General features: G+C 39.1%; 1 protein-coding gene across 1 annotated transcript in view; it reads left to right on the top strand.

The window, feature by feature from the left end:
* Positions 1-25,190, top strand: part of PDE3A (phosphodiesterase 3A) — a gene marked incomplete at its 3' end in the record, with an annotated part of 95,843 nt that extends 70,653 nt beyond the window's left edge. Inside the window, exons 8-15 of the mRNA XM_084286563.1 lie at positions 1,139-1,276; positions 6,446-6,557; positions 10,047-10,160; positions 11,620-11,819; positions 12,788-12,991; positions 16,055-16,210; positions 20,463-20,703; positions 24,943-25,190. Coding sequence (XP_084142689.1) covers positions 1,139-1,276; positions 6,446-6,557; positions 10,047-10,160; positions 11,620-11,819; positions 12,788-12,991; positions 16,055-16,210; positions 20,463-20,703; positions 24,943-25,190 — 1,413 coding nt within the window. The remainder of the gene's footprint in view (positions 1-1,138; positions 1,277-6,445; positions 6,558-10,046; positions 10,161-11,619; positions 11,820-12,787; positions 12,992-16,054; positions 16,211-20,462; positions 20,704-24,942) is intronic.
* Between the last annotated feature and the right edge of the window lie 2,251 nt (positions 25,191-27,441).

Here is a 27,441-nt window from a genome sequence, read left to right as displayed (position 1 = left end):
CCACTTGTGAGACACTAACCATCTATTTTGAGGAATGAATACAGGCTTATAGATCTGTCATTAGGCACTTAAGAAATGTTTGTCTTCTGTATTAGTATTGCCTTTAAAGGGAATAGATTGGAAAGAAAATAAATGATAATCTCGAACTACTAGCATGATGTATTGTATTCCTGTTTAGCCACTTCAAATTCTCAATGGCCTTGCAATCCTGGCTGATATATACAGTGATTCTTACTTTTAAAGAAATTGACACTTCCCTGAGAGTGCAGCATGATATTATTGTCTTGAACAGAATAACATTATAAGCATGCATATAACTTAAGAACATTGCAGTATGGTGAACATTAACAGGTGCTGATCTTGAAACTGCTGTTATATTCAGATGTAAATTTGATTCAGAGGTAGAAGGAAAATTTAGGGTTTTGTTTGTTTGTTTGTTTGTTTTCCCAGCCTTCTGTGGAACTGGATTAATAAATTTTAAGATGGTTTGAGCTCTTGAAAAAAATATTGTAGTCTGTTGAATTGGGGTTGGACATGCTGAGAGAAGATGTCCTTCTTGAGATATTTTAGGGTTCACTCATTTGCAGTTCCTTAGTAATAATGAAATGCAATAAAGTGTTTAGGGAAAAATTTGAACAAAGGGGAATGCCCAGTCTTTACTTTGCAGACCTTGAAAAAGAGGTAGGTCTCAGTTTAAGATGGATAATTCTTCTCATGGAACATGTTCCGTTAACTGTGATACATGTAGATTATAATGAATGTGTCCTGATGCGAAAGGAGAAAGTGAACATTTTTGCCTCTCTACCCCAGCAAATTTAACAATGAAGAAGACAGACTCACTTGGAAATGAATGAATGATTCCCATGAATGAACGAATGAATGTCTCTCATGCCTAAGTTCAGAAAATGATGTTTCATATACAGAATCTCCTCTTCATTCAAGTGAAAAAAAAATATATAAAAAAGAGTGACTAGCTGTAGGGCTGGTAGAAATGGGAACATCTCTGCTGAGCTGAATAAAGTACCATTGGCTTAGAAATGATGCTAACATGGCCTTAGTTTTTAACAGCACAATTTTTTCTTTTGCATGAGATGCTTCACAGAACTAAAACTTAACTTTATTTTACTTTCTGCCATAGGACAAGCCTGTGCTCGCTCCTGAGCCTCTGGTTATGGACAACTTGGATCCCCTGATGGAGCAGCTAAACAGTTGGAATTTTCCAATCTTTGATTTGGTGGAAAAAATTGGAAAGAAATGTGGTCGTATTCTCAGTCAGGTAGGAAGGGTATCTCATCTGTGATGACTGGCTTGATTATTGATCTAGAGATATGATTTAGACAAAGTATTTTTATGACCTGTAATCTGTTCATTTAATAAATTATGATCCCTGACACCTAATTCAAAGCTGACAATATGAACTCCTTCTCATTAAATTCCTTACTTTTGAAATCCCATCTCTTTTAATTTAAGAATGTGAAAGAAAACAAAAACAAAGAAAGAAAAAAAAAAACAACAACAGACACCTATTATGACTGTTACTGTTCACCAATGAGTTTATGTAAACCCTTCTGAATATTCTCTCCTTTCTGCAGGAGTTGTTCTAGTCCCTTACCAAGTATGTAGTGAAAAGATTTATCTTGAGCCCAACATGGGAGGGCTAAACAGTAAAAATACTCAGTTGTGATGCAGGAATTTTTTTTCTATACTGGAGATTTAAGTCAGGCAATGCAAGGCATTATGTTGTGATGAGTGCTGTTTATTGGTATGTTTGAAAATTAACCCCAACACACAAACACAGAGGTTAGTGGGTCAAGCAGATTTCACTGCAACAAGCTCCAGGGAATGCTATATCAAAATCAAATGTTGTTCCCTTTGGGGCTAACTACTATTCAGCTATATTCCATTATCCAGTGGTCAACCAGGAAAACCACAGCATGAATTTAAATTTACTTGTGGTCTGTCTTTTATCATTCTGTAGCTTGGCAAGCAACATCTATGTTTAAGCAGCCTACCAGCTCTCTAGGTTAGTTTTAGACAAATAGGCAAAATGTGTCTGGATATGGGTAATGATATACATTCACCAGTGGTCGTTGAGACAACTTTGCAATACTTGGAGAACAAGTGATTAAAATTCCCTTCTAGGTCTTCTTCATCATGTTTTTGTCTAGCAGTAAAGCATCTTACAGAGTCATAAAGGAAACATAAGGAAAAACAGAATGCTTTTGATGGCAAAAACAGTAGTTTGAATGAGTCAAACATTCTTCTGTTTTCTCATCGGTACTTCTATGGGTGTTAAGGACTTTATTAAGTTACGTGGAGTTTTGAACCTCTTGGGACAATTTCCCTCTGCTGCTCACAGTTTCCACTAAAGCTCCACACTCTGTTTCCAAATATTTGCTTTTTGATCAGGTTCTGAGCACATTATCACCGTTTCAGTGACACAAAATAAAGCCTGTGAAATATACTAGAGAAGCTTAAATAAATAATATTCAAGATCAAAATTCACTATCTTCTGCAACAGCTGTTTGTATTAACTCTCATTCCTTAAAAGCAGAAAGCAGCAAGTTCAAACTTATTCATAAAATAAAGATTGTTCCTTTAGTTCTTTTCCCCACTTACTCATACGTTCCTAACAAAGTAATTTTTAGAAATAAGAAACTGAAACAAATATATATTTTTTTCCTGCAGCTAAAAGTATTATTTTTCTTGTGTAATTTTTAAATCCTGGGATATTACCAACAAAGGAAAACAAAAGCACTAATGATTTATTCTCTGATTTTTCTGTTAAGTGGACTCATCCATTAAAAACAATAAGTAAATTAACAAGCTGGGTTAACTATGTTTGCCTTGCTAGGTTAAATTTATGAGATGGAACAAAGCAAAGTTGACACGTGCCGCTAGGGAAGCATTTGGTTTAGAAAGCAAATGCTGGCATAGCATCTTTAATGCTGCTTGAGATGTCTGTTTCTTCTTTTTGTAAAGTTAAATTGATTTAGACATGTAAAGAGACCTTGAACCAGCCAGCAGCCATAAAAGCATGTGTGCAAAATACAGTGGAAAACACTCTAAATGTGGCACTAACGAATATGCATAATAGGGGCTAGGGAGGAATTTACATACCAGTCCATTTCAGAAAGGAACAACAAAGCTCTCCAGCTGAGCTGCTGCTTCACAACAGGCCATAAACGTAGATAATGTTTTCAGTCACACTTAACTCTCTTCTTACATTTCCTATAAAAACAAACAAACAAACAAACAAAAAAACTGCAGAAGAGAAACTCATTTGCTTTGAAAAGCAAATAATGAAAGTGAAAAAGGACAGGCTAAAGTTAAGATCTCTCCCCAGCATTTATTGCTAGGCCCATAGGAACAAGAAATGCTGGTGGTGCTCCTACACTGCTTGTACTCCAGCATCATCAAGACAGAGTGGCATCACTGCAGTGCGTGTAAGTTGGTCCCTCTGTGATTCCAAGAAGAATACGTAGTCATCATGTATGATTTCTGTAGAAAGAAACTGCAGCCATTACAAGGGAACAAGGGAAATCTGTCCATGGGGGATGGAATATTCCCTGGATCATTACAGCCGCCCTTGTGAGAAGTTATGTTTGTCACAGCTGGAGACCAGGCATTGACGACTTGAAAGGAACACACATTTGCAGAAATTACATACAAGAGCCAAAAAAGGAGTTGTAGCCTACAAGCAATGAATAGGGAACCACTAACCTGAACCTCGTACATGTCCTCCAAGATATTTACGTGTGCCTGTAACACTCCAGAGAGGAGCTACACGTGAATGATGGTCCCCATTTCTAAAAAAGTTTCCCTTAGAAATCATTCAGGAGAAACACTTGTTCAGGCAGCAGTACTAGAAGTATCTGAGTTATAAATGATTCACTTGAGCATTAGCAGTCATTGCACAGATGAACAGAAAATGGAGGCAGGAGGGAAAAGGCTGTGTGGAGCACCCTATGTCAAGTGGCTGGATGCTGTCAGAGCTACCCCAGGGCTTTCCCCTGGCAGTGGAGACCACACCATGGCTGCAAGAGCACTGGGGTCAGTCTATGGGATGGTGACTGCCAGGGAGCTCATGAAGCAGCATGCAGTTTACAGAAGAAAGATTTTTAAAGTGGAAGCATTTAAAAGTGTTTAATCCAGAGCAATGAATAATAACAACAACAACAATAGAATCATAGAATCATAGAATATCCCAAGTTGGAAGGGACCAATGAGGATCATTGAGTCCAACACCCGGCACCACATAGGTCTACCCAAAAATTCAGGCCATGTGACTAAGTGCACAGTCCAAACACTTCTTAAACTCCACCTGGCTTGGTGCAGTGACTACGTCACTAGAGGAGTGAAGAACCTCTTCCTGATGTCTAGCCTAAACCTCCCCTGTCTCAGCTTGATGCCATTCCCATGGGTCCTATCACTGGTGACTAAAGAGAATAGATTGGCTCCTTCTCCTCCACTCCCCCTTGTGAGGAAGCTGTAGACTGCGATGAGGTCCCCCCTCAGCCTCCTCTTCTCCAGGCTGAACGGGCCTAGTGACCTCTGCCACTCCTCATATATCTTCCCCTCTATGCCCTTCACCATCTTCATCACCCTTCTCTGGACACTCTCCAACAGTTTTACGTCCTTTTTGTACTGAGGTGCCCAGAACAGTACTCGAGGTGAGGCCGCACCAGCGCAGAGTAGAGCAGGACAATCACCTCCCTCGACCAACTAGCAATGCCGTGCTTGATGCACCCCAGGATACAGTTGGCCCTCCTGGCTGCCAGGGCACACTGCTGGCTCATATTCAACTTGCTATCAGCCTCAACCCCCAGATCCCTCTCTGTGGGGCTGCTCTCCAGCGTCCCATCGCCCAGTCTGTACGTATAGCCAGAGTTGCCCCATCCCAGGTGCAGGACCCAGCACTTGCTCTTATTGAACTTAATGTGGTTGGTGATTGCCCAGCTCTCCAATCTGTCCAGATCTCTGTGCAAGGCTTTACCACCCTCATCCGAATCCACAACTCCTCCAAGTTTAATGTCATTGGCAAATTTGCTCAAAACACCTTCTAGACCTACATCTAAATCATTTATATAAACATTGAAGATGACTGGCCCTAAAATGGAGCCTTGGGAGACCCCACTGGTGACCATCCGCCAGCCAGATGTGGCCCCATTAACCACAACCCTTTGAGCCCTGCCCATCAGCCAATTGCTCACCCGTTTGATGGTGTTTTTGTTTAGTTGTATGCTGGACATTTTGTCCAGTAGGATCCTATGGGAAACCATGTCAAAAGCCTTGCTGGAGTCCAAAAAGATCACATCAGCTGATTTCCCTTGGTCAACTAGATGGGTGATCTTATAAAAGGATATCAAATTTGTTAGGCAGGACCTACCCCTCATGAACCCATGTCGGCTGGGACCAACGACGGCATTGTCCCCCGGGTGCGCTTCAGTAACTTCAAGGACCATCTTCTCCATAATTTTACCAGGCACTGACATGAGACTGACAGGCCTGTAATTACCAGGGTCTTCTTTCTAGCCCTTCTTGAAAATTGACACAACATTACCATAGACCATTACCAGGTAAACGACATAAAAAGGACAGAATTTAGCTAACAGCAGTAATTAAATAAAGAAGCTGACTTGTGAAAGAAGTGAAGAGGTCATACAGTAATTCTACAATGTCCTATTGTTCAGCATGTCAAGTTCAAAGTTGCCTTGAATCTTGTCTGTTTTTCAGTTCCTCCTGTCTACATTTCTGAGCTTTCCTCTCTCCTGAACGCTCCCTCATTCATCCATCACATTCTCCCTTCTGATGTATCCTCTCCTGGATGTCTGTGGTCATCCTTTCATGCATGAACTCTTTGAGCAGCTCTGCCTCCTAAGCTACTTGCTGCCAATGAGATCCTGAAGTCGGTTTTACCATGTCACTGCCAAAATCTGAGTGAGGGAAAGGAGATGATGTAGAGGATCCAAATCACCCTCTCATTTTCTTATTCCTTCACTTGCTTCCTTTTTTTTTCTGGGAATTGAATTGACTCATGAATGCTCCTTGGAGAGGTTTTTGAGGATTTTTTTACTATTATTATTTTTTTTTCACAAGACTCTGGAAAGGAACTCTGGGCACCTTCTTTTATGTATATACACTTCTGAGGTGCCTGCAAAATCTGGGGGTCCATATGCCTGAAAGGAAGAGCAGAACATTTGGAAGGGTTCAGTGAAGGAATGAAGAGGACTGTTTGGTACTAATAGGTTGTCTGCTTGTCTGTGTAACCACATCACTATGGAAATGTGAGTACCTGCTGCTATAGCTGGATGAGGTGATACACTTGAGAAAATACTGTGAAGAAAGTACATCTACATGGGGTGATTTGACAGAATGAGTTTTGTATCTAATTTTTAGATTCTTTCTCGTCTATTTAGCAGAATGCTGGTTTTCATTTTTTCAGGTATCATACAGGCTTTTTGAGGACATGGGGCTGTTTGAAACCTTTAAAATTCCAGTGAGGGAATTTATGAACTACTTCCATGCCTTGGAATGTGGATACCGGGAGATACCTTGTAAGTAGTAATTCCCAGCAGACAATAGTGCTTCCTTAAAGTTTTGGGTATTTTCTACACACTTTGTTTTGAAGACTTTATTCTCTCAATATATCAGATTTTTTTTAATGAGATGCCTTTTTCATTAAACCTTCAGATGTGTTGGCTGAGACCATATTCAAATCATATATTGGTGATATTGATTAATATTATAATTTACCACAGCAAACTGCTTCAGAAGATAATGGTGCAATGTGTAAACCAAAAAAAAAAGGGGGGGGGGCACAAAAAATGAAAAAAAATAAAATTCAGTAATAATAGCAGACTCTACTCAATGCATGAAAGCATACATGCTTTCTTGAGCACTAACAGAAGAATATTTCTTCAGATTTTTCTTCTGCTATGTCACTACCAAATGGATAGCTCTCTCTAGTCAGGGGGTGGTTTTTGCACCACAATTCCATTTGTTCTTTTTCATTGCATTTACTATTTCATGTTGCATAATAATAATAATTCATGGGAAATGTTGTACAAGCCTGCAGCCATGTGAAAATGTTATACGTACAAAGAGCTGTTTCCTGTTGAAGTGTGTATTCTTGATTATGCAAGTATGCCCCTGCCTCTGATGTGTTATATTGAAACATTTCCCCCTCAGTAAGAGATCTGGATTTTTTTACACAGTAGCAGTGCTATACTACCAAAAGAGACATATTTTGTAAAGCTGAAATATACCAAGTAGCTGAGTGTCTCCTGTTCTTCTGCAATTACAGCTAAGCTGGTATTTTTCAGTGTGAATAATTTATTCACAGAAAACCTTGCTTTCAGTCATTTTAAAAGTATTTACTAATTCAAATCAAACTTACCAAACCCCTTCTACTGCAAAAGACTCTTTTTTTCCAGGAGGAGGGAGGCAGTTATTCCCCCTTTTAGCTGTCAGATATCTCCTGTGCTGAGGAATATAGGACACCCTGTTTTCTCCCACCTCCCAGAAAAATGTCTGAAACATTGGCTTATAGTCTCCGTCTCGAAATATTAAATACAAATTGGAACAGCTACAATGTAAGGGATTGAAGGAAAACTGCCTCAAAATGCCTTCAAGCCAGGTGGTTTGGACTCTCTTCTGGGAAAGTAAGAGACCAAATTCCAAATCTTTCCCTGTGTTTGAATCAGAGAAGGGATTTTAAGCAGCAGATTATAGCCAGAGGGGTTATAGGTGGATGTTCCATAGTCTGTCCTTCCTATTGAAGCTGTTCCTCTTTGTTTTAAATGCTTTACTCATAGGGGCTCTGGATTTTTTGTAAATCTAGCTATTTACAAAAATATAGCCTCCATTTCCTTGATTTTTCTTATGTGTGTTTAATTTTATAGTCAAGAAGAATATTTTGTCTAATACATAATTAATTTACCTTCCAGTTTTTCATTTCTGTGAAGGAGTAAAAACCAAAGCAATTTGTTTTTATTGAACCAGTCTTTTCTCTTGGTTGCTGAACTAAAAAATGAGTTATTCATACAAAATTAACTATGACTATACCTGCTGGATTAAGTTAGTACAATTTTTACAAGACTTTCATCCAGCCTTTACTCCAAAGAAAAGCATTAGACCCCTATGCAGGACCATCCTCTAGGTTTTGCATAAGATTAGTTTCTCAAGATAGATGTTCTTAGTACTTCAAAAAAGGCAGCAGGGAGGAGATCTCTTCCATATTTTATTTTGTGTTTTTTTTTTTTTCAAAAAATATCCATTCCTGTTCTGCTTACTGTTTTACTTAATACTACTAATAAAAAAGTAGCTAAATATCTAAATGGAGAAAGTCACAGAAGAGCAAGAGATTAAAGTAAGGGGTAAATACAAAAGCCAAGTGGCATGACATTATGCTCACGTTTGGTGAGTAAGCGAAGTGACTGAAAAATGTGAATATAATAAGCCTTTGTGTTACACCCATCTGCCCTTGGTAGGCAGGATTTTAGGCCAATTTTAGAAGTAGACAAAGTAGGCAGTTGTCTTGAGCATCGTAGTCTTTGGTCAGCAAGATGGCGAAGCTCTTCTTTACACCTCCTATGCCAAAACTGAGCAAATGCAGGCAGAGAGCTTTTGCCCCCCTGATGACAAGGGTTAGAAACATGGTAGCAGCATTGCTTCCCTGGAGGAGGCAGATTGCTGCTCCCAGCAGGAAAAGAAAATCATCCATCCCTCAGCAGTGGCAAAGCGACAAATCTGGCTCCCTAGGATGCTTTCTCCATTCCAGCTCTCCTCCTTTCTTCCTGTTTTCCCACAGAAGGGTGGCTTTAGCATGAAGTTCAGCTTCAGTGCTAAGAAACTCTCTGTCAGCTGCATACTGCCTGTCTTAAAGATGAGGCAGGTATAAAACCAGGTTGCTTACACATCTTGCTGCCAGACCATTCTACATCCTGCAGAGTACAGAGTTTTTGTCACCTTCTCCTGTGAGTTATATTGATGGGGGCAACCCAGTGATGGAGTCCCACATTTCTGTGCTTTGGCCTCTGAAATGCATATTTCCAGAACTGCAACAATGATAGCGTAGCCACAAGTTAAAATTCAGATAAGCAGATTGCTAGCAGCATTAGTTAGTCACTGTAAAATACACCTATGCTCTGCCCAAAATTAGCCTGAATCACAAGCTGAAATACTTCTCTTTCAGTGGTTCTACTCCAGATGTAAGTTCTGGTCCTCATGCAACAAAGTGTTACTCCTCTTTCAGCATCATGTTTGCTTTTGCCAGTGTATGTTTAGATGATACTTTGTGCTGAACTAGTGTGTGATTCCTTTTTCAGTCAGTTGTTTTGGTTGTAGGATAGTTTATCTGGCCTTAAAAGATTTGGTGGGAAGAGCCTTGGAGTGACTTTTATCTCTCATTTCTGCAAAGAAAATTTGTAGCAAGCCAGATTACAGGAGTCAGGGCCTAAAATCTTATCCCTGGCCAGAAAGCTGCAGAAACAACTTGTTTTGACTGTGCAGTGTACACATATCCTGAATTTGACTTTGCAGTGCAGCCATTAACACAGCACCGACATTTGCTCAAGTAGAGTCAGGTAAGTCTTATCTGCCTTGTGTATAGAAGTTGGGAGAACCATCTGCTGAAGCAGATGGGGTTTTCCTAATGATTTCATTTGAATCAGAGGCTAACAACAGATATTTAGCCTACGACATTTAACAAGTGAAAGGCAACCACTGGAGTAAAGGAAAGGAGCTGGAAGTGCGGGTCAGACTCCTTGCTTAATGCTTTCTTCATGAAGTTTCCTACAGTGCAGGTACCACTGCTTTGCTGTTGTTTTTCTCTTTTTGGATGGGTGTGAGACTTGCTAATGAATTTGCTTGAGCCATAGTGAAAAGCTGAGCATTTACATTATGCAGATGGTTTTCATGGTTGTGATACCATTTGATTTGTTTCTGCTCGATTGACTGTCATGCAGTACCCACTAGATGGTGCTGATTTCCCTCCGTCGGAAATACTCATGTTTAATAACAAGGTCATTTGCTTTGTATCACAGATCACAACCGAATCCATGCAACTGATGTTCTGCATGCCGTTTGGTACCTTACTACTCAGCCCATTCCAGGACTGCCAACTGTGATTAATGATCATGGGTCAGCAAGTGATTCAGGTATATTTAAATATGCTACTGTATATGTTGTACTTTTTTAAGCTTTTGATGTGAAATTTGCTGGAAGAAAGCCCACAATTCAGAGCTGAGTGCAGTACTTGCTGCTATAAAGACTTTTAAATTCAATAGCCTGTTGAATGCTGCATGTATATTTGTATAACATTGAAGAGAAGGTAGCTGGTCCTCCAAAACCTAATATTCTACATTTAATGTGTGAATGGAAACCTTTGTGGTCACCCATAATAACAGATGTTTATAACCATTTGTTTTTTTCAATAGTTTTTCTTCTAGGAAACTGTGTTAGGAGTGCTTTCTAGTGCTGCTACAAGAGACAGTGTAGACTTTTTATTCCTCAAATCCTGCATTGTTTTGCTATTATGAAACTACTGGGACATGCAGGTAGTGGCATGTACTGCTACTGTTTGGCTGTTGTGAAGTGTTTCTTTGCCATTCCTCACTGTCTCCAAAGAAGGAGAGTTGTTACCACCTTGCAATTAGTTTACAAGTCTGCTTGTAAAGTACAAGTCTACATTGTCTGCTGTTTTATGATTGCTACTTACAGGAAGCTCTTATTGCACATTTATATTAACTTCACCAGTCTGAGCTATAGCAACTAGAGGACCTATCTGTGTTTTGTGGGGATTCTGAGGGAGCTGTTGAAAAAACAGGAGTTTGGTCCACAGAGAACATTTCCACTTTGCATGTGTGTGCATTTGTGTGACATTAGAACATCATTTGTGAAACTCTTCAGGATGTTTTGGTGCTGGAAAAGGTTGCTATTCCTGGAAAATTTTGTCACTAATCATATCAGCAAATGTTGGAGGCTTTGTAGCTGAGGTGAACTGGGTGGAATGAAAGGACTTGTGTTTAGGGGCTTTTGATGTTTGTAACTTGAAAGATGTTTTCATTTGCATGCAAGTTCCATTCATACATCTCCCTCAAAATCTGCCAGTGGCATGTTCAAGCTGATTCAAAAAGAGGCTGGTAAGAGAGTTATTATCAAAAAAGTAAAGTCTAGACATTGGGTTGAAAAATATGCACCTATACCAATAAAATTAACAAATGCTATTCCACTACTTTAAATACTGATAGTATTTCATAAATTAATCTATATGATGAAGCACTTAGAGGAAGGAATGCGAAGACTGAGTTACTCACAAAGCTAAAGCATGTCTGTTGGCCCATATCTTATTGTTAATGCTTTATGTAGTTTGAGACCAGGCTCTGCTGGATGGCTGGAAGTTCCCTGGGGGATCTGAAATTGTTCTTTTTCAGCAGCATGTCTTATTGTACTGGGTCATGTACACAGCATCATAAAGTGTTCAGCACAGGACATGTTTACTCTTCAGTTAGGTACTATGAATCCTCCACTCCTCTTCCTGCTTTGCTGCTCCCATCTGTTTCAGTAAGTCACTGAAAAGGTGATGAGAAATTTTTAAACCTATTTATTTCTGCTCAGATTCTGACAGTGGAATCACTCACGGCCATATGGGTTATGTGTTTTCGAAGACATACACACCTACAGATGACAGCTACGGATGCCTAGCTGGCAACATCCCAGCCCTTGAGTTGATGGCTCTTTATGTAGCTGCAGCCATGCATGATTATGACCATCCAGGAAGGACCAATGCCTTTTTGGTAGCAACAAGTGCTCCTCAGGTAAATAAATCTCAGGCAGTGTTGCTGCCAAGTTTGGAAGGTCTGTGGTAACAGCTTCTACTTGTCAGTGATACCTGAAGCTTACATTAAGCACAGTTATACCAAATATTTTGAAATAGCTTATCAAAGTGAAAGAAATAATCACTTGGGGATTGCCAGTGAGTCTCCTTACACACCCTCACTACACTCAGGGGGAGTGTTAAGAAACGTATAGATAAAATGTCTTTGTGAAGGAGCAGCAAATGTTCTGCTGAATGTTGCAGAATCTATAACTGTTTGTGAAATTAAGGGAAATATTACTGTACACAGTAAGGCACAGAAGGATTAAAACAAACAGACAAACAAACTATGTAGTTTCCAGTGCACCATGCAAGTGAGTTTGAGCACAATCACAACATATATTTTCTGTTGCTCCTGTAGTATATGAATTGCTGCAGTCTTTTATGAATGTATCTTTACACTATGATTCTACCAGGGGAAAGAAAACATCTCTGTTTTACAAATGAATAATTGAGACTTAACTAAGGTTACACAGAAGTTGCTGCCAATGCTGGCAGTTGAATTCAGTGATTCTGAGTCACTGTTTATTGGCTTAATTATGAGATCATCTTTCCTTAGTTTACATAGCTGACCTGCCTGGCTTCGGTGTACTCTGCTGAAAGATATTTCTGTGCAGAAAGAAAGAACAAAAGGTGGTGTAATGATGAGAAGTTGGTTAGGGATGCAGAAATTAGGGATTTACTCCCCACCATGGATACAGAATTCGTTTCTTATCCACTCTAGCTGAATAAATAGACTGATAGAAACTACTATTCCTGCCAAAATAACATTTGAAACCTCAGGAAAATCTTGAATAAAAATGAAATCAACCAAACCTGAACGTCCCTCATGCATTATCCCCACATCTTTCTTATTTCTGTAGTTGTGGTGTTTCTTTTGCTGAACATCTGCCCATGTTGTTTTCACAGGCAGTGCTGTACAATGACCGCTCCGTTCTGGAGAATCACCACGCTGCTGCTGCCTGGAACCTTTTCATGTCGAGGCCAGAATACAACTTCTTGGTCAACCTTGACCATGTGGAGTTCAAGCATTTCCGCTTCCTCGTCATTGAGGCAATTTTGGCTACTGACCTGAAAAAACACTTTGATTTTGTTGCCAGATTCAATGCCAAGGTAACAAGATTCATTTGGGTTTCTGGTGGATAGTCAGAAAAGTTTCCAGGGCTTGGTAGCATCACAGTGAAATGACTAAAAATGCTGCTGTGTTGCTTTTTCTTCCGAATGGCCTCTCAGCTGCTGTAAAACATGAATATTAATCTGTCATTTCTTTTACCTATTTGAATTTAGTGCCACAGCTTCTTTTCTTATATATGCTTGTGTTTTTCAGAAGTTGGTTTAAGGCAGTATTTGTTGTCTTGTTGATAACATAAAAGCAGATTTAGAAAGGCTACTTTGCCCTGTTGAGGATATTATGTAATATAGGACAATTTGATGAAAATCCCAGTTACATCCTACTTTTCAATATTGTTTTCTTCTCTGCTGGTATTTTAGACATTAGCAAAACACTCAAGGCAAAAAAAAAAAAAAAAAAAAAAAAAAAGAGAGGTTTTACCACATTTCCCTAATGTCTAAATACTTAATGTGACTCTTTATCTGTTTAATTGTACTGTTCTATTAGCAAAACACAGATATTGTATGACTTTGAAATTCTGATCTGAAATGCAGTAAAAGATCTTTCTTTCCTACTTTGTTCCCAATGGGTAAGCCCCTGAGGAAGGTCAGTAAAGATCTTTCCTTTATGCTCAACTCAGTGAGCATAAAATCACAACCCTAGGAACCTATTTTTAAAAAAAATATTGTACAGTTTCATCTAGTTTCAATTTATTGGAAATTACTATTTATAAGTTTATTTTAATAAACTCCATCATCTATCCAAGCTGTAGGTACGTTACCTGGATAATATCTGCTTGGGAGCTGATATTGCCTACTTGTTCCTTGTATAAAACCAAACACAGTGTGTTTCTTGTCCTGGATTAGGACCTCCTAGCTGTTTTAGTTTCATATGTTTTCTTGAGGTATTGCTTAAGATGGACCTGTATCCTGAAAGTCTGAAGCCTACAGATGTATGACTGGTTTTGTTTTCCATTACCCTAAAAGATATCTCTTTGTTCGGCTCTAAGGAGCTGTAAAGAAAGGCCTTAAATTATGGTCCAGGGTAGACAGAGAACTGATCTGAAGATCCATGGAAGTCTTAACTCCTTTTGACCCCTGTTAGACATGTCCCACATCGCTTCTGGTGATACCAGAGGGGCTTCTTTAGGTCTTAATTTTAAACCCCAAGGCCATTTTCACCTGTCTAATTTCCTCTTAAAGTATTGAACTTACTGGCAGATTCTCAGCTGCTAGGGCTTCCATGACAATAAAGCACAGTAAATTCAGGCTGTCTGAATAAATCCTTTGCCTTTGACAGTTTGGACCAAAACCTTCACTTCTGTGAAAGTAAGTAATATGAAAAAAAAAAAAAAAAAAAAAAAAAAAGAAAGAAAGAAAGAAAAGAAAAAAAAAATGAAGAGAAGAAAGTGAAAACATTAAGCAGTATTTGTGGCTGATCCTAGCTTTCCCTGAGTCATCACTGTCTTAAAAAGAGATTATTTACACTTGGTTAGAAAAACTTCGTTTGTACCAGAGTAGCCTCCAAGAGCAGACCTCACATGTTTATATCTGAGTTTCTGCAACTTTGATAAGCTGAGCTATACATGATTATGTTATTGATTGAGTTGCTGAACTGTAGTTTAGTGTATTGACCATAGTCAGAGAGACTGTAAAAGTCAGTGTAAGCACATGTAATATAATCATCCTCCTACCAGAAAATCTTGCAGTCTGGAAAGTACAAGAAACAATGAAGGAAACTCACTGTCTGTCACTTTGGTGATATCAATGCATCAGAGCACTTACTGTCTGTCCTCTGACACTAGTTATGTCAGCTCATGTATATTAAAAGCATAGCCCTCAACGTTGTGGACCTACTCCTATATGAGACAGGGGACTTGGTGACAGAGGACACATAAGTTTTGTCTAGTCATAACACAACTTTCTATCCATTTTCAACTACTGAAAAGTTGAAAATTAAAGCTGTGTTTCAAGAAGGGATTTGGATTTAAAGTTAATTAGACAGTAGAATAAAGTCCCTCCAACACTTGGAGATGTTTTAGGAAAAAAACCTGGGATGGGAAAATGTGGCTAATGACAGCAAAGGTTGGTATCACTGACCATTGGAAAAGGCCAAGGTCCTCAATGCTTTCTCTGACTTTGTGGGTAAGACCTGGCTTCAGGAATACCAGATCCAAGAGATGTCAGAGAAAGTCAGAAACAATGATGACTTATCTTCAGTGAGGGAACACTGTAACAAACTCTGCATATACAAGCCCATGGGAGTTGCAGAGTGTTATGGGGTGACAGGGCAAGAGTCAAGGGGTACAAATGGAAACACAGAAAATCTCATTAAAAATAGGAAAGGCCTGATTTACTGTGAGAGAAGTTGTATACTGGAAAAGGTTACTCAAAGAGGCTGTGGAGTTTTCCTCTTACTAGAAATACTCAAAATCCAACTGGTTGCGATCTTGAGCAGCGTCTAATAACTGGCCCTGCCTTGAGTAAGGGGATTGGACAAGTCCAGAGGTGCCTTCCAACCTCAGCTTTTCTGTGACTCTTTGAAGGTTATACTTTGATTTTAAGGCAGTTGATAGCATATATCACGTTTCATTGTGGAAGGTATGGGAAAAATTGAGAAAAGGAAAAAAAATGAATCCTGTCAGAAAAATTTAGATGAAATAGAAAAATAGACCTGTTACATGCATCTTCATGCTATAATAAAATCAGCATGTCATTTAATGGCAATTTATTTTTGTGCACAACTTAGGTAGTAATTTCTTGGAAAATGTCATGGAAAGGTTGCATTTTTTTTTGTTTTCCTAGTAAATGCTTTCAGACAGACACATTATTTGCTAAATATTAATTTCTCATAATATATCTCAATGTTCATTGTTTTTCACTTATTTTTCTTTTTATAGGATGATATGCAGGTAATTGTAAATTTCAACTTTAAGCTATCTCACCTGCTTACACTTGTGATTCTGTCAAGTAGCTGAACCACAAGGTATCCCAGGGCAGAATTTCCTCTGTGGATACATTCTTATTGAGCATTACTGTCAAGGTTTTCCTTTCTCTGCCTCACAGGTGAATGATGACGTTGGGATTGACTGGACTAATGAGAACGACCGCTTGCTGGTTTGCCAAATGTGCATCAAATTGGCTGACATAAATGGGCCTGCAAAATGCAAAGACTTGCATCTGCAGTGGACAGAAGGCATTGTGAATGAGTTTTATGAGCAGGTAAATAAATCATGTCCAAGGTGGTATCTGCTGGTTGCATGTTGTGGGCTAAACAGTCCTGCAGTGTGCTAATGCATGATGAGTGAAAATTGCAGAGAACAGGACTAAAGGGAATGCCTAGAGTTCAAATTAGACCATTTGTTTGCTGGATCAGTGATAGTCCATATGGCACTCAAGCTTCTAATTTGTCCTCAAAGACATCTGATGATGGGGTTTTGTACAGGCTTAGCCAATCTAGTCTGTCAATATCCTTACCACGTACATGGTGAACAAGTTGTTCTTTTCCAATTTTTTTCTGTTGGCTTGTCATCCTTCTTTCAGTGTTCTTTAGTACAAATGATCTTTTCATCCTTTCTTCCATATCTTTTCAAGACATCTACTGGTTCTCATTGCTCTTCTCTGCAGTAACTCCAGGTGGCTCACACTTTTGTTGACATGTGCTCTCCAAAACTGGACACGACATCCTTACTGAGATGATCTAAACAAAGAAGAGGGGTTATTTTAGTTTCCACTTGGACCATATCCCTGCGTGCACACACACAGAAAACCGTTATGTAATGAATATGAATGCCATTGTAATATTGTTGACTTTCAGTTTATTACAGACTAACTATATCTGCTCCCTACATGTTGATTCTAGCTCATACTTTTTTTTTCTTTTTTTTTTTTTTTGACATCACCTTCAGCTTTCCAAAGGTTTGTTAGTACAACAGCAATAATAAATGCAAGACTCAGCTGATGGTAGCACAAGGAAGAAGCAGACACAGACTGATTTACAAAGACCTGGGAATATAGCCAGGCACTGGTGCTCTCCTGCCAGGTATAAGGGTGCTCTTAATTGAAACTTTTCTCATTATAATTTATTTAGGCATGCTGAGTGCAAGAGACAGAGTTGTTCCCAGTGGAAAGACATTTTGTTTCCTGAGTGGAAAGACATTTTGAATGTGCTGGTTAGACTGAACTTCACATCCTGTCTTTTCAGGAAGAAGCGTGCAGGCTAAATCACTGGATCAGACACTGGATAGTCTTCTAGGAGTGGGCAGACTGACTTAAAGTCATAGGATAACCCCTTTTAAAGTCTTGTCATCTTCACTCAAATTTACTGTACTTAGAGTTTGGAAAAATTAGGATTTTCTTCTGCTGCTGCATTCTGGAGTATGTAAAGAAATGGAAGAAGGGTCAAAATTAAGACATTGCCCTGAAGGTCCTTCATTTCTTTAAACAGTCATGAGGAAAAGAAAGGGCTAAGATTCTTATATATATTACAAATATAGTTAGTTCAATTTTTCTTTTTTTTTTTTTTTTTTCTTTGTAGAAGAGAATGAATCCCATAACAGAAGCAATTAACCTTCATCTCCCACGTTTTCTTTCAGGAAATACTTTTCTTTGCTTATTCCCATTAAAGTTCTTCCAACAAATTGTACTTCACCTAATTCTGGTGATGATCATAGCTTATGTGTGTGACCACTGCATGCAAACAAAACTTGGTAATCATGTATATGATATGACTTTTCTTTGGTCCATAATAACTAATTTCAGAGGGCAGTAAGTGCTCCAATACAGTGGTATCATCAGAGTGTCAAAAAGTGAGCTCTGTGTTGAGCTTGGGAGGAACATGTGTGAGAGGATGCTGTGTTATCTGTTCCACAATAAAATCTATGTTGTTGTCCATCAGTCAGGAAGTTGTGCTATTAATATTTTCATGCTCTTGGAAGGTGCTCCAAAGGACTGCTGCAGATAATTTTCTTGTAATGCTATAATTAAAAATAAATAAACTTAAGATTTATCTTCTCTGCAAATTTTGATTCAGAATAGCACAATTGTTATCTTCTTTACTGACTTTACTTTTAGTATGGGAACTGTGGGCAAAAGTCTTTGAACCCTTCACCTGCAAATTACAAGACATTGGGTGGTCGGTATGATTTTGTTGGTGGTGGTGGCGGTTTGTTTTAATAAAAGATGTATATTCACTATACTGAGAAATCAATATGTACTATTAGATTTTCTATTTTGTCTTTTGCCTGACATGAGTTGCCGTCCTGACAGGATACTGGGACTTATGAGAAAGCTGTAGAGGGACTCTGTCAGGAAGTGTACTGCCAGGAAGTGTAGTTAATGGTTTTAAACTAAAAGAGGGTAGGTTTAGATTAGATATAAGGAAGAAATTCTTTACTCAGAAGGTTGTGAAGCACTGGAACAGGTTGCCCAAAGTTGTGGATACCCCATCCCTGGAAGTGTTCAACGCCAGGTTGGATGGGGCTTTGGGCAACCTGATCTGGTGGGAGGTGTCCCTCCCCATGGCAGGGACGGCTGGAACCAGGTGGTTGTTAAGGTCCCTTCCAACACAAACAATTCTGTGATTCTATGATGGGGCTGAAAACAAAGAGCATATTCTTCCTAGGACCTACTTTTGACATTAATAACAATAAGTTAGATTTTCAATTTATTTAACCTAGGTTAAAACCTGACTTTCTTTAATGAAATATACTATATATGTTGTATTAAACCATCTTCGCAATGCTTTTGATCATCAACTTTCTTCTGAGTAGGGAAAAGCATTACTTTTCTCACTTCTGAAGAGGAAAATTTTATGGGAAGTTTGAACTTCCCCAGAACTGTAGTTATCAAAAAGCATACATTCAGCTTTTCCTGTGAGAATAGTGAAATATTTTTCTTGGGTTTCCTTTAATAAACACTGATTCCTCTGATGAATTTAACTCCCATAAAATAACAAGTGTATTGCATATAACTGTTGAAAAACCTGTACCATATTGTTACAGTATGTTTCATTTTTTCCCTCCGTGTGTTCAGTATATTTATTCAAAGTTAGGCTAGATTTACATTAAAAAGAATCAAAAAATGTGTTGTAATATATTTCACATAATAAATCATGTTTTAACTGGACATGAAAAAAACTTATAAACATTTCAATACTCAGCTTTCTTTCCACTAGCGACAACTTACAACTATGAAATCTCAGATATGTTACTATGAAGAAGAGGGAGTTGCCACTTCTTTTAAATTTGCTTGTTATTTCAAGGATGGATGACATGTTTCAGTGTTTTGTTAAGACAAATATTCTGCATTTAATGATTGATTATAATGTTTTTGGTAGGTTATGATAAAAATAAAAAGAACAAACCACAAGGAAGTGAGATGTTTGTGGTACACGCTTCAAAATCGAACTCTCATTCATTGACTTTCCAACCTATCAATGAGTTGTTGACCAGATAACATTGTCTCTGACTTTTGGAAAATTTAGATTGCCAGAAAATAAATTCAGGCAACATGTAAATTCAAGGAAAGTGAATATGTCTGCCCAGATCCTAATCTGTATTCTCAAAAAATAGATCTCCATGTTGCATTAATGTCTTAATTTGCATAACAGGTTTGATTAAAGGGGTGTGGGGGTTTTTTGTTTGTTTGTTTGTTTACTGGGGAAGTGGTATTCAGTCTTGACATGTCTACTCAGCTGAAAACTCGCTGATATCACCAGAGTCTTTGCTATGATAGGGGTGAGTGAGAATGTCAGACTTTGTACTTAGAGAAAGTTCGACCTTTTTCACATCATGAGAGGAGGCAAATAAGTCTTCCTATACCTCCTCTCAGCCCTCTCTCCCCAAGAAAAGATAGCAAAAAGCTTTATGGGAAAGATTTACTGCGTCTGAGTTATGCCGACATTGATGGGGATCATTCTAGAATTTCCAGAAAGCAGATAATTATGACCCAAAGCCAAAAGGAGCTCTTTGTTTTAAGAAATGTGTAATAAGGACAAAATCCATAAGAAAACTAGGTCAATGAAATGGCTCTGGCTTGTAGCAATTCAGTCTTGTCCCCTGCAAACAGTTGGCTGAGTACAAGGAGAATAAGCTAACAATCACAAAATCAGAAAACATTTCTGAAAATAATGTAAAGAAAGAAGGAAATCATCAGTTTTCAAACTTTCAAATTCAGTGCAAAGTACAGGACTGTGGTGATGGGCATCATTTTGAGCAGTGATCACAGTAACATTCTTGTTAAATTCACCCTGTTGGTAGTGGGTCCTCTTACAAGAAAAGAGCTGTAACTTCAATGAATCATTTGACATGATGGCACTGTAATAATGTCATATTGGCATGGTATGGAAGTGGCATTACAGTAGAACTATTTTTCTTTCATCATTTTTAATTGGTTTGAAGTGCATTGCTCCTTTTCATTACACGGTTTTTCTTTCATTCACTTCAGAGAAATTACTGCTGTTTTTCTTCTCCAGGGTGATGAAGAGGCTAGCTTGGGCCTTCCTATCAGTCCTTTCATGGATCGCTCTGCTCCTCAGCTGGCACACCTCCAGGAATCTTTCATCACTCACATTGTGGGACCACTATGTAACTCCTATGACTCAGCAGGGCTGATGCCAGGAAAATGGATAGAAGATAGTGATGAATCAGGAGACACTGATGAGCATGAAGAGGAAGATACAGCAGAAATGGAAACGTATGAAAATGCTGAATCCAGTAAGTTACTCACACTTATTTTTTTCAACAGAAAAGTTCCATATTGTGACCAAAAACTAAGAAGTCATATTGTAAAAGCATAGAGACCATGAACTGGTCATGTTCCACGTAGACCTCTCCAGAGTTAGTGATTCAGTGCTATCCTTGGTGAAGTTGTCACGAGGTTAGTCACATTGGCACTCCCTTCCCTGTATCTCATCTGTCTAGAAAGCACCAGCCTTTATTGCCCTAGTGATACATAGCCTTTTCTCTAACAACCTAAACTTTTCTATTCTTCCCCAAATCGTTCCATGCCCAAAGCTCAAAGTAAACATTAAATAATATAGTGTGCACAGGTTTATTTTAGTATCTACCAGCTCTACAGGATTATCTCTCTAATAGCAGACAGAACTACAGGTTTCTGTGGCAGATTCACATTTATGGAATTGTCTACCAGATGGAAAGCTATGAGGTTGATAACCAACAGAGACTACAAAGCATTGAAACTGATGTTTCTGTATTAAAAAGAAAGACGAAGGATGTTCTCATTTATCCATCCTAGGGTCTGGCCTTACTTTTAAATTCTTAGTCACCATTCATCTCATTGCTGTATTGTGTAATATTCTGTGTCCCTGCTAGTCAAGTTCAACAATGCTGTTTTTAAGTTTAAAGCACAGGCCATCATTAACACTTGCCATACTGAAAACCAACCATTTTTAGTCATCTTCTGTTTCCTTTTCTGTTTTTCTTTTCATAGAATCATATCATAGAATCATAGAATGGCTTGGGTTGGAAGGGACCTTAAAGATCATCTAAATCCAACACCCCGGCATAGGCAGGGATGCCACCCCCTAGATCAGGTTGGCCAATGTCCCATCCAGCCTGGCCATGAACACCTCCAGGGATGAGGCATCCACAACTTCTCTTGGCAACCTGTTCCAGTGCCTCACTACCCATACAGTGAAGAATTTCCTCCTAATGTCTAGTCTAAATCTACCCTCTTTGAGGTTAAGACCATTCCCCCTTGTCTTATCATTATCTGCCTGAGTAAAGCGTCCTTCTCCATCCATAAAGACCCCTTTATGTATTGAAAGGTCTAAATTAAGAGTCTGAATTGAAAGGTCTCACTTGAAAGGTCTCCCTAGAGCCTTCTCTTCCATAGGAGAGGTACTCCAGTCCTCTGATTATCTTTGTAGCCCTTCTCTGGATGGAGAGGTGCTCCAGTCCTCTGATCATCTTTGAAGTCCTTCTCTGGACTCACTCTAACAGGTCCACTTCTTTCTTGTGCTGGGAACCCCAAACCTGGATACAGCACTCCAGGTGGGGCCTCACAAGGGCAGAGTAGAAGGGGACAATCACCTCCCTCAACCTGCTGGTCACACCTCTTTTGATGCAGCCCAGGATGCAGTTGGCCTGGGCTGCAAGCACGCACTGCTGGCTCATGTTGAGCCTTTCATCCACCAGAACTCTCTAGTCCTCCAAGTCTTTCTCTGCATGGCTGGTCTCAGTGAGTTCTCTCAGGCCATACTCCTGTCTTGGAGTGTCGTTACCCAGTTGCAATACCTTGCACTTGGACTTGTTGAACCTTATGCAGTTCATGTGGGCCCACTTCTCCAGCCTGCCCACGTCCCTTTGAATGGCATCCCTTCTTTCTTTGGTATCAACTATACCACTCAGCTTGGTGTCATCTGCAAACTTGCTGAGAGTGAACTCAATCCCATCATCTATGTCATTGATGAAGATATTGAAAAGCACTGGTCCCAAGACAGACGCCTGAGGGACACCACTCATCACCAGTCTCCATCTGGACATAGAACTATTGACCACTACTCTCTGGGTGCAGCTGTCAAGCCAATTCCTTACCTACCAGCAGGTCCGCCCTTCAAATACATATCTTTCCAATTTAGAGATTAGGATGTTGTGTGGGACTGTGTCAAAGGGCTTACAGAAGTCCAAGTAGATGACATCAGTCAGTCTTCCCTTGTTGACTGATTCAGTTAATCCATCGTAGAAGACCACCAGATTGGTTAGGCACGATTTACCCTTGGTGAAGCCATGCTGGCTGTCCTAGATCACCTCCTCGTCCTGCATGTGCCTTAATATTGCCTCCAGGAGGATTCATTCCATGATCTTCCAAGCACAGAGGTGAGGCTCACCAGTCTGTAGTTTCCCAGGTCTTCCTTTCTACCCTTCTTAAAAATTAGAGTGATCTTCCCCTTTTTCCAGTCACTGGGGACTTCACCTGACTGCCATGATTTTTCAAATATGGAGAGTGGCTTGGCGACTACATCAGCCAACTCCCTCAGAACCCTAGGATTCATGATGTTCTACCTCATTATAATATTTTATTATTCAAGCTATTGCTTTTACATTTTGTATCTTTTTCAGAAACTTAAAAATGAAAGTATCAAAAGTTTTGAAATACCCAAAGAAGTTCTTCCTGCTTCCTTCTTACTGAATGTGAGGTGCTCATCTCAGTCATACCAACATATTAAAAACTGTTTTCTTCTGGTTCCCTCATACCAACATATTAAAAACTGTTTTCTTCTGGTTCCCTCAATTCTCTGTGACTATATGGATCTGCATTAGGAATCTACAGAATCTTTTGTGTAGATATAGAGGTCTTAAAAGTTATTAGAAATTTGTTCCTATCATCAACATAGTTATGGATGTTCTAAACCTTCACAAAACTTACAAATGAAAGGTTGAGATGTGAGATACATAAATACTATGTGTTGTGGAGATGTTGGTAGAGATGTTTTTCTTGATGGAAAAAAAAATAGGTATATGGAAATATATAGTTGTTGCAGAAGATGTAGCTCCTGATAATTCACTGAAACAGCAGAGATATATGTAGAGTTATGAAAATTTAAGGTAGCCTAAAATTGATTTATTTTGTTACTATACAGGAACATGTAATTTTCTCAAAGTTCTGTTGTAAATATAAAAATTAAACAGTCTGTAGTTATTCAGACAAATTTTATCACCACAGCAAATGCTCAGTGGTCCCTGCAGAGAGCAGCAAGATGCAGGTCACCCAGGAAACCCAGAAGGGAATGTCCTGCTGTGGTATTGGCAGAGTAGGGGCTTCTTATTAGTGCTAAACCCAAAGGTTTCATACAGAGAACCAAGGGCTTTCTAATGAAGGATTGAATTGGATTTGGTCTGTGCTCAGTGAAAAGCTCTTTGTTTCCAGTTCCAAAGCTTCAAGGGCTAAACATTTTGGACCCTGACACAGACATACTTCAGGCAACCTGCAAATGCTAATCCACGCAAATTTATTTGGTACAAAACATTCCTGTACGTCACCTTCTTTAAAAAAAGAAATCAGCAGTTGTCTTTGGAGGGGTTATTATTTCAGTTCTATCACTGACATTGCCACTGTTAATGATCAGGGAAAATTTGCAAGCTTTGTAGTGTTAAGGAGTTAACAATTTGTGTTGGACAGGCTATACAGGCATAGGAAAAAAAAATCCTTCAGAAAGCAAAACACTTGTGTCAGGAGCCCTGAGAACTAATAGTGACAAAAGCATTTTTCAGATTAATAGGAAGGGACTGATGAATCAAAAACAGAGATATGAGATACTTCCTGATAGTCTTTAGCTATGTGACCACTTCATCAGTGATCAAACTCTGTTGCTGGAGCAATGATGTGTAAAGACTTTGTGATCATCTTCACTGTAGTGGTAGAGTAGTAAATCTCAGTCTTTGATGAGGGAACATAGGAACAGGTTCCCTCCTTTGATTACTAATGCTTAATCAGTTTATTACCCTCCCACAGCACTTCTCAAATCAAAGGCAAAATGTGAGAAAACACAAACAGGCAAACAGGATTTTTTTATATTTTTTTTCTAGAGCAGTGAGCAGACATCTGTTTTGTGATAGGGGTTTAATGTCTGTGTTACAAAATAAGATGATCACTGTCTTGAAGCACTTAATCCCAAAACAGTGAGTGGAAACAGCTCAGAAACATATTTTGTGCATAATTGTTCAAACACTAGATGTCTCTGTGAGCTATACGGTAAGTGACAGCATGCAGTCCATGAGCAGACTAGGCTGGGGCTCAAACAGTGTAGGAAAAGTTTTCTCCTGGTGGTCTGGGTTGACATGACTTTCTGAGTTTTTAAGAATCTTTAAGTTTGTGATTTTAAAAATCTGTTGGTGCAATTCCTGTATGTTATAACACACCCTACTTCCTACACCTTCAGTCTGTTCTACTTCTTCCCTCACAGAACATTAACATCACATGGTATTTTACAGGAAAGAAGAAGTTCAAGAGGAGGAAAATATACTGTCAGATCACTCAGCACCTGCTCCAGAACCATAAAATGTGGAAGAAAGTAATTGAGGATGAGGAGAGGTTAGCTGGGATAGAGAAGCAAGGCGCAGAGCAATCCACACTGCACCAATCTTCAGAACAAATTCAGGCCATCAGGGAAGAGGAGGAAGAGAAAGGGAAGCCCAAGAGGGATGAAGAGGAGAACACAACTGCAGAACCAAACCAATGACAATATTTACAGCAGTATTTTAAGACAGATTGACTCATGCACAAACTCTTTCTCAAGCCAGCACAGCATTTAGACACAACACTGTAGAAGTATGGGATTATGCGCCTACAGCTGTTTAATTTGTTTCTCTTTCTTTTTTATGGTGAGGTACATTCTTTAAACTCCTATGCTCAAGGAAGCTTTCACACTGCGACACCGGCTTTTACAGACTTTCTTTACAGAGATTTGGAGGTGGGGGTGGGGGATGGAATTATATAAATATATATATACATAGCCAGGGTTATTGGCTGCGCACTTCAGCAAAATACATTTAATGATATATTATGGTCACTGTGATATTTACAGAAGGAAGTTATCTAAAGAAATGCTGCTTCTAAAGCACATTTGCAGTTAACAGTGAGGTACCAGTTAAGTAGCTTTGCTCTTAATGCTGAGGGATAACAGTTCCAAAGCTTTACATGAATGCCAATGTATCCTGCCAACATATATGTGTGCGTGAGGGGGGTGCTTGCGTGTGTGTGTGTGTCATATAGCATAGTTTGAGTTCTTATCAGACTAGCTGTAGCACATGTCCCGATACATGACAATGAACAGGAGGCCTGCATTTTAGAGAATTTGTGCCCATGAGGAAGGCGGAGCCCTTTGTGAGGAGCTCTGTGTTTCCCGTCGTCCTCCAAGTCCTGCATTGCACACTGGCTGCAGGCAGCAGCCTTGCAGTAGGACCCATGCTAGCTTCATCTCTGTCTCAGATCTCCTCCTCTTCTGGCATTTCTCAGTCTGCTGGCAAAAGAGAAATGCCAGGGCGTTTATTTCCAGGGAGATTTATGAGGGGTTGTGCAGCACACTGCTCTTATAAGGATCTGGCCCTCCGTCCACTTCTGAGTGCGTGAATGGCATATATGTTTCAGCAGGAGAGAGAAGAAAGCAAATGTGCATGCGCACATGGAAACTAGAGGCACACTGCCATCTTTCCACCCTAACCATATGCCTCCATGCATCAGTGGCCAAACATAACAATTTTGGAGCAAAACTAAGCCAACGTCTCTTGAGAGCAAAAGAAGGGGAGCATGGGGGTCATGCCTCAAAATAAAATGCAAATGTTGCAATAGGAGAGGGGTGGGAGAATGGTGCCAGTCCTGCGTATGTCTCAGCAACCACTCACATGAGCTTCAGAGAGCTTGTTTCTTCGGTGTGAGGGCTGGATGGGAGCAGTTTGTAGATGGCGTTCTGCTTAGAAGCAGCGTGTTTGATCCCACCAATATATTTACTTTTTGTTTGCTGTTTTTTTTTTGTTTTGTTTTTTGTTTGTTTGTTTGTTTGTTTTTTAATGAGAGGAAAAGATCAGGCCTGTAGAAGAGCAGATCTTTTTGTTTTGTTCTGTTTGTTTTTCTCTGTTGTTTATGCTGTGAGCCAAATGTCTATTTAAAAAGTTGAATATTCACTTTCAATATTTTATTTCACAATATTATATTTGTCAATGATTAGCTATCTAGATGTAAATATGGAAAATTTTTTATGGGTTCCTGTAGATAATGATATCTTTAAGAAAAAGAAAAAAAAAAAAAGAAAAAAAGGGATTTTTTTTTGTAAAGCTAATTTTTTAAAGAATAAATACAAAAACATTTTTATACAGTGTAGCCATTTTCAAACCCAACAAATAAAGTCTTGAATACATGTAAAACCTTCTGGGAAGCCACTGGTCTACAGGATCACGGCTTTAGCATACTAATGCTCTTTGGGACTGGCGGCACCAACCAGTACCACACAATTTACAGGTTGTCGTTGTTGTTTTTCCCCACAAAACTAATTACACGTATATATATATATATATATATATATATATATATATATATATATATATATATATGAATATATATATATATGAAGATCTCTCAAAAATGGTTTGACTACATATGTTTTTTATATGCTAATCTTGCAGTCCCTTGCCAAAAAGAGGATTGCTTGTTGGAGTGAGAATGCTTGTGAAAGGAAGAGTTTGTAGAAGTCCTTTCTATACATGTATTAAATTGCTGACATTGCATCCATCGCTTTTTGCCATTGTTATACATTTGCAGTATTTCCCAGTCCTGTTGATACCTTCCCCAAAATGTTAGAAAACCCTCTCTATCAAAGCCAACATGTGCTGTCAGAGTTTCTTTTTGCTTTGCGTAAAGAGGATTGTGGTTTCTTTCAAGCAGAGAAGATGTTTGCATTTTGACAGAATGACTGTAGAGCATGGCTCTGGATGCTC

The sequence above is a fragment of the Netta rufina genome (assembly GCF_964035555.1).
Source record: "Netta rufina genome assembly, chromosome: 1".
Taxonomy (NCBI): Eukaryota; Metazoa; Chordata; class Aves; order Anseriformes; family Anatidae; genus Netta; species Netta rufina.
This window is presented reverse-complemented; position numbering and strand designations above follow the sequence as displayed.